Source organism: Chlorocebus sabaeus, chromosome 23 (assembly GCF_047675955.1).
Source record: "Chlorocebus sabaeus isolate Y175 chromosome 23, mChlSab1.0.hap1, whole genome shotgun sequence".
Lineage (NCBI taxonomy): Eukaryota > Metazoa > Chordata > Mammalia > Primates > Cercopithecidae > Chlorocebus > Chlorocebus sabaeus.
Window position 1 is genome coordinate 70499011 of NC_132926.1, and position 13337 is coordinate 70512347.

Consider the following 13337-nt stretch of genomic DNA (forward strand, 5'->3'; position numbering starts at 1 on the left):
GATTTGCTGCATGGCAATTATCAGTCAATCCAACTCCCACTTCATGTTTTTCATTTAAGCTGTTAAAATAGTCCTCCTTACCACAAGAATTATATTATTTTCTCTTTGTATAAATCTTATAAATGAGTGAAAACAGTCTGTTTATTTTCCTCATCTTATTTTTTATTTTTAAAATAATATCCTGAAGAGAAAATCAAATATTTGAGAACACCTAGTGCTTTCAAAAAAGGAAAAAAAATATACAACTTATTTTTATTGCCCTGTGAAATTTGCTTTTCTGTGAAATTCCATCGAGCCTTCCTAACTTGATGTCATTGCCATTTTATCCAACTCTGAATCAGACCGAGTCTCCAGGTCACTTCAGAGTTGTGATAGATGCCAGCAAAGTAGTATTAGCTGTTGAAAAACTACCTTTCAATTTTTGTGGGATGAAGTAGGATAAAATAAATAAACCCATCTCATCCTGATATCAAAATTACATAAAAATCTCTTCAGTAGATGGAGGTGCAAAGATAAAGTAGTGGACTTAAAATTTAAAGTGTCTCATGTGTTAAGTGTGAAAAATGTTACAAGGTGGGTGCATTGTTTGAGCTCAGGAGTTCGAGACCAGTCTGGGGAACATGGTGAAACCCTGTCTCTACTAAAATACAAAAAATTAGGCCGGTGTGGCAGCGTGTGCCTGTAGTCCCAGCTACTCAGGAGGCTGAGGCAGGGTAACTGCTTGAACCCAGGAGATAGAGGATGCAGTGAGCCAAGATCACACCACTGCACTCCAGCATGGGCGACTGAGTGAGACTCTGTCTCCAAAGAAAAGAAAAGAAAAGAAGAGAAGAGAAGAGAAAAGAAAAGAAAAAGAAAAGAAAAAAGAAAAACATGTTTTTCTCTAACGGATAGATACAAACCTTCTCACTGATGATTATCAATAATAATTCTTGCAAAACTTATTTTTATTTTATGCATATTCTTTCTGTAATAACATTTTAAAGTGGAACATTTTGTGGGTGTTCTGGTCCAAAATAAGACATTTTAAGCAAATCTTCTACCCACTTGCTATCAATCACCTCTTCCTTTTGACCTCTTTTCCTCCCATCATTCCACCCCCACATACATAATAATAGAGTTGAATCCTCACAGAGCTGTGAATTCTCTGGCACAGTTGGTTCTGTTCTCGAAGTAGTATCTTCCATAGAAATGGGCATCAAAAATGATTTACAGTCTGGAGACCCAGAAGTTAAGGATTACCATTACATTAAAAGGCGGTCTCGGGCACCTGTAGTTCCAGCTACTTGGGAGGCTGAGGCAGGAGAATGGCCTGAACCCGGGAGGCAGAGCTTGCAGTGACAGTGAGCCGAGATTAAGCCACTGCATTCCAGCCTGGGTGATAGAGCGAGACTGTCTCAAAAAAAAAAAAAAAAAAACTGTCTCTAAACTCAAAGAGAACATGAGAAGTCAGGAGAGGACACTGGGGACAATCTCTTGAGATTCGACTTTATCGGCCATCTCAAGTCAAAATATATTTGGTTAACTTTGATTTAAGTAAGTGGTTGCCATAATCCTCAACTTAGTTTACATGTATAGAATACATAGTTTTCTGGTGATATTATTTAATACCACATACTATGTATCTAATGGGTGATATAAAACTTAACAGGAGTCTTCCTTCTCTTCCCTTGCTGATAGCCTTGGATCCTGAGTGATGAGTCAATCAGCTTTTGTGAACACTCCCAAACGAAGGAGATAGCCCTTACTACTGCTGACAGCTTTAGTTGTTAGAATGTTGTCTTGTATATTGAGCCAGAAATCTGTGTCTTGCAACAACCACTCACAATTCCTAATTCTGCCCTGTAGAGCTTCCTCTACTATTTGAATTTCTGTAAATAATAAATGTTCCTTGTTTTCTCTCTGGCCTACTCATGGTGGTGTTGCCAAAGCATCAGTCTGGGTTGTCTCCTTTTCTACCTTGGGGATACCTGATAGTCTCATGACTTGAAATACCATCTATATGCTGGTAACACCCATATTTATATCAGTAGGCAAGTTGACATGTGGACTGTATATTCCCTTCTGCCCACATGTCACTTCCACTTGGATATCTAACAGGCATGTAGAAATTAACAAGTCCCAAGCCTGATGCTCCAATGTCTTCCCATCTCAGTAAATGTTAACTCCATTCCTTCAGTTGTTAGTTATCCCCTCTCCTACCTACTATTTTCTCCCCTTGTCATTGCCTTCCAATCAACCAACTTTCTTGTCTTGGACCCTAAAGACACCTGGTGTGTTCTTGCCTCAGGATGAGTGTGCCCCATCCCCTTCACCTGGAACATTCTTTCCCTAGATATGTACGTGGTTTGTTCTCTTTCTCTCAAATTTTTGCTTACATATTCCATTCTAACACAAAGCCTTCCTTAATTACCCTGTTTAAAGTGTAACCCAGGCTCCTTTTCCAACTTTATATTATAATTACTATGGGAAATTATCACCTCTTTCTGTATATTTTACATGTGTATTGTCATCTTCTCCCACTAAAATGTATTACAGTATACTTAAGGAAGAGTTCTTTTGGTCTGGTTTTTACTGCTATATCTTTACAACATACAACAGTGCCTAGTGCATAGAAGTGCAACAAGTATTTATTAAATGACAAAAAAACCTGATTGTTTTACACAACTAAAGTTCCACAGAAACCACTTTGTTCAGGGCAGTACCAAACCAATATAAAGACCCCAAAGACGCAGTTTTCTTCAGATTTCAAACTTCTAACACAGCTTAAACTAAGCTCATGCCCAGCCTGCAGAGTCCCTTTCCTCTCCATGATCAAGAACAAGATGAGCTCTGGATGCCCTTCCTCGCCACCCTGTATCTGTCCCGAATTTTCCTTTACCTGGCACTACTCAACTGACTCAGATGCTGCAAGCATGCCCATGGCAGTTATGATGGCTTGGGGACACAATCTCCTTAGGGAGAAAGTAGGGCTATGGTCAGGAGGGAAGATGGATATAGGGTACCCTTCAAACCTGGTTAGCATTCTCTACTTCACTTCCTCTCCCCTTCTCTGGTGGTCTCTTTCCCATTGTCCAAAAGCCACACAGGAACCCTAGTGTGCAGCACATAAGCCGGTCAAGAAGAAAGTTAAAGTCAGTGTAATTGGAATTTTACTATGCATTTAATTAACTAGATTTTTAAAAAGTTCATTGTAAAAATGAAGTTACCACTTCGAGTATTTAATTCATTATTGGGTAAGATCATTCTTTACTTGATTGGATTGCAGTATAATTTAAGACTCTTATTATTTCACTTAAGCTATTTATTCTTCCAGAAATGAACACAAACACTATGGTTTTTGTGAAACTATACTAAAAGCTTCTATTTTAGATTATAAGATGTATTTCTTTAATTTAAATTTTCCTACTTTTTTCACATGTGTTCAAGTTACAGAAAATGTAGCTTATTGGCTAACCTAACTTTCTGTTTTGTTAAGAGTTAAGCAGAAATCTCTTCTGTTCAACTACAAGCGGTTGAAAATTTGTCTTAAATTTTGGCATAGTGAATCTAAAGGCTTATTTCTTTTCAAAGTAGCAATGTGTCAAGTGTGTGGAATCATCCTTGAAATCATGAATGGGCAATAATGGAAGATAAGACTTGCTTAATTGTGCTGTGTCATCTTAGAAACTGTTCTGTTGATAGCATTTTAAGAAATACTTTCTATGGTAATATATGACACGTTCAAATGTAAGGTCTGCTTGATATGTTCCAATAAGCTCCCTAGAAGTTATTCCTATTTAAAAGCTTTGTAGTTCCTGGATTGTTGAAAATGGCTCTGTATAATGCGTGTATGTGAGGAAGAGAAGATTATTCTGTTTATTTTTAATAAAGTACCCTTAAATTTATCCTTTTAACCTCTTACAATATTAAATTAAAATATCCTTCTTTTTTTCTCTGGCTGTAAAAATATCAGAAACTCAGAGTCCCACAGCTATCCAAAGAAACTTGAATTTCCCTGATAAAGGCTGTCAGAGCACAGGGTCATCTCTTACCAGCTCATTGACCTCCATAAATAAATACAATGCAGTGAACTTCCAAACACAAAAGTGGCACTGACAGATCAGATGCTGGAACTGACTCAACGAACTTCAGCACATCTCCTGTTTTATTCAGTGTCTGATCACTGAGGAGACTTTGTCTTCCTGTAGTCATCAAAACTAAGAAACAAATCCCATCTTTTATCCAATCACTTCCAATTTTGGAATAATAATTTTAAGTAAGTAAATATTAAGTTACACAGAAGGATACATTTTTCAGTGTAACTTCATACTTACCCAGTAGGAAGTGCCATATTTACCTAGTAAAAATACCAAAATTTCTAAAACTATTATTTGGAAAACCAGTAGTCTTAAAAAAGATTATATTTATTTTCTCTACCTTTTTTTTTTTTAATGGTTTACCCTTTTAAAACCACTCTCCATTCTCAGGAACTATCACATTCATATTTAGTAAGTTTAAAAATCTAAAAAACTATTGTAAAATGGCCATAAAACAATAAAGTTTAGAACCATCAATGTCATTTAAATCTTAGGAGAAATTTTTTTTTAATAAGTGTTTTATTTCTAAACTAAAGAACTGTGGCAGAGATGTAATTTCAAAGACCTCAAACCAACTCCCCGGATATTAGGACTTACTCTTGTGAGGACAAAATAGAAAAATCATACTGCTTAATAAAAGGAATTGATACATTTTTAGAGTAATAAGAAAAAGATGAGGATGATGACACTCATTATAATGACTTTAGTAATGCCTAACATTTATTGCATGTTTTAGGTACCAGGTACTGTGCAAGAACTTCACATACATTATCTTATTTATTCTTTATAATAGCCCTATGAAATAAATGTTCTTATTATTCCCATTGTATAGTTGAGGAGACTGAGATTTAAAGAGTTTCACTAACATATTCAAGGTGAAGCCTGAAGTAGGAACAGCTATCTGACTTCGAAGCCTAGTAAAGCATGAAAACATGAACAACAACAATACCACAACAGCAACAACAACCAGCAATCTATGCCCGTGAGCAACAGGTAAACAGGGCCAAATACGGCCAGTCCATCCCTGTAGTTACTCATATATCTGTGGAGAAGGCAGATCATGAAAGGTACCTACCACGCCTTATGGTAGATGAGCAATATATGTGTGGTTTTAATATTGAACATCAGGTTGGTGACACTGGCTTTTGTTAGCCCATCACTATTTGATGATCCTTTAAGAGGTATCATTCAAGGATAGTTTGAAGACCTGGAAGGTGAGGGAATCTCTTTTTTACCTGTCATTCCACACTTTCATCATGCCCTTCACATTCAACAGCTGAAATGCCACATTTAGTCATCTCTTTATTATACCACATCCACTTATAATTATTGATAATTATGACAGAATTAATTGTTTACCAAACAGTGTGAGTTCTTAAGACTGAATCAGTCACAGTATATATGAAATATACGTATTTATTCTTTATAGTTTCTTTATGGAAACTCAGAATATTATTGTAGAATATTATTTTTCTACAATATTATTTGTAGAATTAGGCACCTGCAGACTCTAAGTACAGGGAGTTTTGCATATCGTAGGAGCTCATTCTTCAGTTGTTAATAATTAGCCTTCATTTTGGCTTAAATAGAAGCACGACATATATTTGCCATTACTAAAGCCTGAAAACAGCAAATATGCTTAGAGGCTTAGCACATGGGACATTTTTATGTATTAATACTTCCTCTGAGTTGTGCCAGTAGGACTGTCTCAGAAAATAATGAGACCTTGGCAAATGCCAAAAGAAAACAAACTCCTAACAGCTTTTAGACTCTGAAAATAGAATTTGAATAAAGACAAGTATGAATATGAAATATGAATATACATAAGCTTACGAATAAATTAGATAATTGGTATTAGATATAATTGTTTTTTTTTTTTTTACTAACCCCTTAACATATTGGTTTCTTTTCTACTCTAACAACTTGTTTTCCTTTTCTAGGATTGGCGTGGGTCGGTTTGAAACATCCACAGACTTCAAGCCTTAAATATCTAGACCAGTTAAAACATTTTGGCAGTTAATATTGCATAGTTACATTATAGCACATTTATTAGGAGCTATGGCCTAATTGATTTTTTTATTTTTTTATCTGTGTGACCTACTTATTTTCTCAACCACAAAATGTTGAGAATCCCTTCAACATTGAACTTTTCATGGGTTATTTTTGAACACTAGTCATTGATTTCATTTATCTGGACCATAAATTTTAATTTTCTGGCCTGGAGATTGGTTTTGACTGGGCACATTTCCCAAGAAATAACAAGTATTTGCTTAAACATGAAGCATCTGTGATTTTTCTTTTGCGATTCACTTATAGGAGAACCCTCTGTTATTAATAGCCTGGGGCAAAGGTTCTATGAAAGAGACAGAATGGGTGGCTTTTCCTTTTTTACTTCCTGAGAAATGACAGATGGTATAACATAAACACTCAGTCTCTCACAAGATGTAATTTGAAAAGCTTTCCATTAAAAGTAGAAACTAGACACAGTGCACTTAAGGATAATCGACCTTGGATATAATCACCCTAACAAGCAATGAAACAAGCTCATACCTCATCTCTGTCAATTACATGGGTGTCAGATACCTTTTCAAGTTAAATGTAAAGTCTCTGTATTGTAAATATTTAAAATTTTTCTTTATACATATTATGATGTTCTTGACATCTTAAAAAGCTTTTCTGGCTACCGAGAGTCTGCCTCTCCTGTGGCTTGTTAATTCTGAAAGAAAAGAAAGCGCCCAGGCTGGAGTATGCCTTTTCACATATCGATGAACCTGTCCAGTGCCACACCTCATCCATCCGACCTATACACCCCAGGAGGGGATATTCCTCTGCCTTAGTCATCCCAGGGCGAGGAGCCAGGCAACCCACACAAATTATTCAAACTAGCGAATCCTAAACTGTTCACCCTGCCTTGCCTTGCATTTCCCAAGAAAATCCCCCAAAAGGCAGTGGCCTAAACCTTCCCTTTCTCCTGTCTTCTGCCTCCTGACCACCCTGGTGTCTTCTTTCCTGCATGACCCTGAGTGGCCTGCTGTGCCTCCTGTCTCTAGGACGTGTAAGTTTAATATACTTTTTTTTTTTTTTTTTTTCCCTGAGGCTCTCCTCTGTCTCCTCTTGTGGCCATAAAAGAATATAAAACAGTCTCTGTGTAAAGTCTTTGCTTTCTATAGAATCATAATGATTCTCACCAGTCTTGAGCTTGGCTCTCATTTCCAACTCTTTCTATAAATGGACAGTTTCCTCCTCACCAACTTATTCTCAGAAAGATACATGCCAGACTGATGAGAGTATCTATCTGTGGTGAGGGAAGAAAGGGCTGGAACTGATCTTCAGAGAGGGTTTTAGCTTTACCTGTTAACAATCTAATTTTTTATAAGACAGATGAAACAAATATTCATAACTATGGTAAAATCTGTATTTAATTCAAAAGCCTAGATATTGCCTCTGCTCTAGGTTATCTATTCCTGGGCCCTAGTATTACTGTGACTTCGATTCTTCTCAAGTGTTTCCCAATATTTCCTACGTTACTACACACAGGCGTATCCTTAAAATCCTACCCGCTCTTTGGCTCCCATTGTGAGGTAATATTTTAGTGTATTTCCTTTGGGTCAAGAGTATGTATGAACACATATATATATATTTACTTATATACAAATGGAATCTTGCTCTGGTGAAGAAATATGTTGAATTTACTTGTCTTTGACTTCCAAGAATACCCCCGCCTATAAAATACTAATTCCATTTCTATGTTTAGCACCTCAGAGCCAACAAAACACGCTTATTTTCCATCTCAATCCCCAAAATAGTTCACTAAGGTAAGTGGAGTCTACCTCCCAAACCCCATGCCAGGCTTCCTTGCTGCTTTCACTTCCTTTTCTTATAATATGGCAAACTACTTTTTCCTGATAAGCCGCTACCTATGGTAGAATTATCTTGGTCACTTTCAACCTCTTATTTCCCTGTTTCCTCATTATTTACCACCTGGGCTGAAATGGATATTTGCAAGAGAAAATAATAATAGAAAATAAGGCTCCATTATAAGATGGCATTATTTGTATGAAGGGCCTGTTTATGGAAAGGACAATATATTGAAATAGTATTTTTACAATGCTTAAATATTTTTAAAAAGTAAATGGTTAGATTTAAGAGTAGATTGAACATGTCATCTGCCGAGAAGCTAAGGAGTGACATCAGCATGTGTATAGATTTCTGACATTAGAGCGCTAGAAAAGAGCATTTACAACAGCTAATTTGTCTGTTTTCTTTCTATCCCTTTCCTCCTTCAATCCATGTCATAACATATCATAATGTTACCATCAAGATATTTACAAAATACAGACCTGATTTAAAAATATTGCCTTGATTAAAAAGCTTTGCTGGACCACCATTACCTGCCAAGTCAAATCTGAATCCCTTAGCCTAATGTATAGATTTCTTTAAACATATGGTCCGTCCAACCTTTCCAACTCCATTTGTGCCCTCTGTACCAAAAACTCTGTGTTCTAGTCATACAAAGTTGACAAAGTGACAAACAGTACCTAAACTCACCAGATGCTGCCAATCCTCCATGACTTTGCTTTCCCTGTACCCGTTGACAAAGCATGCCCTGTGGCCACTTCCCCACTTGCTGAACTCTTACTCATCCTTCATTGTCCAGCTCAAATGCTCCTTCTAAGACCTCTCCAGCCAGAATTCACACTAACTCATTAAAGGCAATATTATAAAATGCTTAGATGGACAAGGAGACATAGAGAAGAGTACAAAAGAATGCGCATGAGGCTGTTAATATTCAGTATAGTTATTTGGATTTTTATTTCTCCCACTGACCAAGTAGTACTTTTTCTTTTCCCTGAGACCAGGTTTCCTTTTATTGCCCAGGCTGGGATGCAGTAGTAAAATCATAGCTCACTGCAGCCTCTAACTCCTGGGCTCAAGCAATCCTTCTGCCTCAGCCTCCTGAGTAAGTAGGACAACAGGTACATGACAACATGCCCAGCTAATTTTTTGTTGTTTTTTTTTTTCACTATGTTGGCTAGGCTGGTCTTGAACTCTGACCTTCAAGAAATCCTCTCATTTCAGCCTCCCAAAGTGCTGAGATTATAGGCATGAGCCACTGTCCCCGGCCAAATAATACTTCTGAGGTTTAAAAAATTAAAATGAGCTGGACATGGTGGCTCATGCCTGTAATCCCAGCACTTTGGGAGGCCGAGGCTGGAGGATCACTTTTGGCCTGGAGTTCGAGACCAGCCTGGCCAACATAGTGAAACCCCGTCTGTACTAAAAATATAAATAAAAAATTAGCTGAGTGTGATGGAATTCCAGCTACTCAGGAGGCTGAGGCATGAGAATCAATTGAACCCGGGAGGTGAAGGTTACTATAGGCCAAGATCTGTCTCAAAAAAAATATATTAAAATGAAGATTTTAAAATAAAAGTAATAATTGACAAATATTTCTATGAATAAAATCATATTGATTTATCTATATTAATTTTGTACAGGGAAAGTCTATGATTTTTAGGTCCTTGGATACCTGGATTCTTATTCCTGAGCCACTAACAACTAGATGTGGAATTTTGGGGAAGTCAAAGTCTCTGAACCTTAGTAAGATAAGAATGTTAATAAATGAACTTTAAAGTTCCTTCCAGCACTAAAATTCTACGGATTTAATCGCATATATGCATCAATGAATATATTATCGCACTTCGCCAATCTGATTTTTATGATTTCAAAAGTTGTTAAAAACAATTAGTTGCGTAGTTCTTCTTTGTCTATTTCTGGGGCAGGAGTGACCTCAAATCTAAGTGCTATAGAAAACAAGACAGATAATTAAAAATATCACCCTTCTTCTATGTGTCCATGGTGGCTTTCAATACACACAACACAGTATTTCTTAAGATGCTATGATTACCTGGTTTGCATTTCTGGATTTTTCCTTTTTTTTTTTTTTTGAGACAGAGTTGCTCTCTTATCACCGAGACTGGAGTGCAATGGCGCAATCTTGCTTCACTGTAACCTCTACCTCCCGGGTACAAGCGATTCTCCTGTCTCAGCCTCCCGAGTAGCTAGGATTACAGGCACCTGCCACCATGCCTGGTTAATTTCTGTATTTTTAGTAGAGATGGGGTTTCACCATATTGGCCAGGCTGGTCCCAAACTCCTGACCTCAGGTGATCCACTCACCTCGGCTTCCGAAAATGCTGGGATGACAGGCGTGAGCCACTGCACCTGGCCACATGTCTTTTTTCCTGCAGATTTTGAGCCCCGGTGGTTGTAAGGGCAGGAAATGCATCTCCCTGGTGCTACACACTGGCTTGACTACACAGTAGGTGATTAACAGTTCACTGAAGAGACGAATTGAAATGAAGGACATTTGCGTCAAAATATTCTCTTTGTTTTTGTTTTTAGAGACAGAGTTTCACTCTGTCACGCAGGCTGGAGTACAGTGGTGTGATCTTGGCTCACTGCAACCTCTGCCTCCCGGGTTCTAGCAATTCTCCTGCCTCAGCTTCCTGAGGAGTTGGGGATTACAGGTGTGCGCCACCACATACGGCTCCTTTTTGTATTTTTTTTTTTTTTCTTCCAGTAGAGACAGGGTTTCACCGTGTTAGCCAGGCTAGCCTTGAACTCCTGACCTCAAGTGATCCATCCACCTTGGCCTCCCAAAGTGCTGGGATTACAGGCGTGAGTCACCATGCCTGGCCTGTGTAAAAATAATCTGATCTAAGAGAAAAGGATGACTAATCTTGTGATTGATAACTTGAAATCTTATCTTTTTTCTTTATAATTTAGATTAGAATTTTAATTAATCTGTGACATATTCATTAATCACAACAATTTTAGGAATTCTTTATAATTTTTACAAACTTTATTGGCTTTCAGTTTGTTGCCAAATTAATTCGACCATCAAGAAGAAAATAGCAGGTTTCATGCTAGTATGGGTCGAAAGCTTTGTTCTTTCTGATTGTGATGCCTGCAGCCTATTCTGGGAGATGAGGTGGTAAGATGTGAAGAGCTCAATGTAGTTGTGGTCCATCTGCAGGGACTGGAGAACTCCTGTAGGAAAATCTTACCTGAAGTCCTTGTCTCAGTGAGGCTAGGCCGGGCCATGAAGAGAACTAGGGACCACCCCATTCTCACTGTTGTCCTATATGCCATCTGAATTAAACACACACTCTCCATTCAAGGAAAAGCAAAAAAAAGTGACAAAGGGCTCATGCATTTAATTCCAACTACAAGTTATGGGGTTTCCTTGCCCTCTTCCTTGCTGATTGTCTTTCTGCTGCCCAGTGGGTCTAACAGTAGCCACTGCTCAAAGGCATTCTAATGGCAGTGCCCTAAAACCAACATCCTTGAACCTCTCATAGAAAACAAGAAGTGATCTGAGAATTATTTATATATGGCTTCCTCATAGAGACTAACAACACATTTTAAGCGTTTATAAATAGAGATATTAGGAATTTTAAAAAATGAGATTGCTAAACAAAAATAGATTTCATAACAATAAAGGTAAAATATAATTATTAAAGAGCATACCACAGTACCCTGGGGTTCCACATACTGTCTTCATGAGCACTTGATGTTCCACAATTTTAGAGAGTCCAAAATCAGCTAACAACACAAGAAAAAAACTTAATGAAGCACGTCTTCTCAGCTTTTATAAGATGACAAAATATTTGTTACTCAAAAACAAAACTAACTTATTTATCTGTTTTCTTTTGTATTTGATGATGGGGTCAAGGTGGGTGGGAACAAGTCACCCAAGAGGAAGCTAAAAAAACAATCCATGTGTTTCTTTAAATTGGAGAAAAATATGACTTCCAAATACATTTACAAATAAATCTATATTTAATCTTTGTTCTTCTGTACAATTCCCAGCTTTCAGCAAATAAGCATTTTTTTTCTTTCTTTCTTGTTTTGTCTGTTTTTTAGATGGAGTCTTGCTCTGTTGCCCAGGCTGGAGTGCAGTGGCGTGATCTCGGCTCACTGCAACCTCCGCCTCCCGGGTTTAAGCAATTCTTTGCCTCAGCCTCCCAAGTAGCTGGGATTATAGGCACGTGCCACCAGGCCTGGCTAAATTTTTTGTATTTTTAGTAGAGACGGAGTTTCACTGTGTTAGCCAGGATGGTCTCGATCTCCTGACCTCGTGATCCGCCCACCTCGGTCCCAAAGTGCTGGGATTACAGGTGTGAGACCCCGCTCCCAGCCAAGCTATTTTTTCTTAAAGTAATAGTTGCAATAGTTATATTTTATCTAATGTTGTTAATTCTGAAATTTATGTAACAGTAGCTCTAAGGGATAATACAGAATTAATGATATAATCCAGAATCTTTTATTTATTGACAGAGAGGAGGAAAAAATTGACTTTCATCAGTGAAACAAGAATTAACAGAAATATCAAAAGGTTTGTTCAGCTGGAAAATACATGTCAGTCTCCAATGTATTTCACTTATAAGAATTTACTCTCATAAGAAGACTATACGATTTTTTTGGTTCCTTTTTATTTATTTCTCAGAATATTACCCAAGTAAAAGATTATCAAAAGTTGCTACCATTATGATCTATTTGCTGAGCTATCTCTCTCTCACTCAAGAAACATCAGGAAACCATTCAAGGGCATTCTTCAAGACAGGCAGGTGCAGAATGAATTCCATTTTAGACTTCAAAGATAAACCCACATTTCCTGGCAGGTGCCTGATCCTTATCAGTGAAAGCAGCAGGAAGCCCTTCAGAAAGAAAACCTCTCCTGCCTAAATTAGTATCTAACCATCCATTTAAAGAAATTGCTTTAAGGATTAAATCTTTGAAAGTGATGTGAAAGGAAATGGAAACTGCCTGCTGTCCCCTGCCTTACAGGAGTGATTATGAGAACAAGCTGGCTGCCCAGCAGGACTTTCAGGATTTTTTCCTTAGGTTCTTGCATTCATAAAGCACATTATGTTATCTGAGCTCTTCCCTGATAGAAACAACTTAATTGTTAAAGGTGTTAACATCTGTAAATGCAGTGAACTTGGCAGATCAGCACGATAAGGACAGCACCAGAAGAGCAATGCCCTTTAGAGGATTTAATGAAGATTCCACTAGTGAGAATTCACTGAAAATAAAGTTTATAATATTTTTTGAAATGAAGATTTACTTTAGAAGAGACATAGAAAGTAATATTTATTTTTTTCTAAAGTGCCAATTAAAGGCTTCTTTGGGTAGATCAGAATTTCCCAAAATTCATCTTTATAGTTTTTCAAAATGCTTATTGGTTAAAAA

At 37.4% G+C, this 13337-nt stretch overlaps 1 protein-coding gene across 1 annotated transcript in view; it reads right to left on the reverse strand.

The window, feature by feature from the left end:
• The window catches only part of CAMK4 (calcium/calmodulin dependent protein kinase IV), a 263646-nt gene that overhangs the window by 23965 nt on the left and 226344 nt on the right, over positions 1-13337 (reverse strand). Inside the window, exon 7 of the mRNA XM_008014118.3 lies at positions 11613-11687. Coding sequence (XP_008012309.3) covers positions 11613-11687 — 75 coding nt within the window. The remainder of the gene's footprint in view (positions 1-11612; positions 11688-13337) is intronic.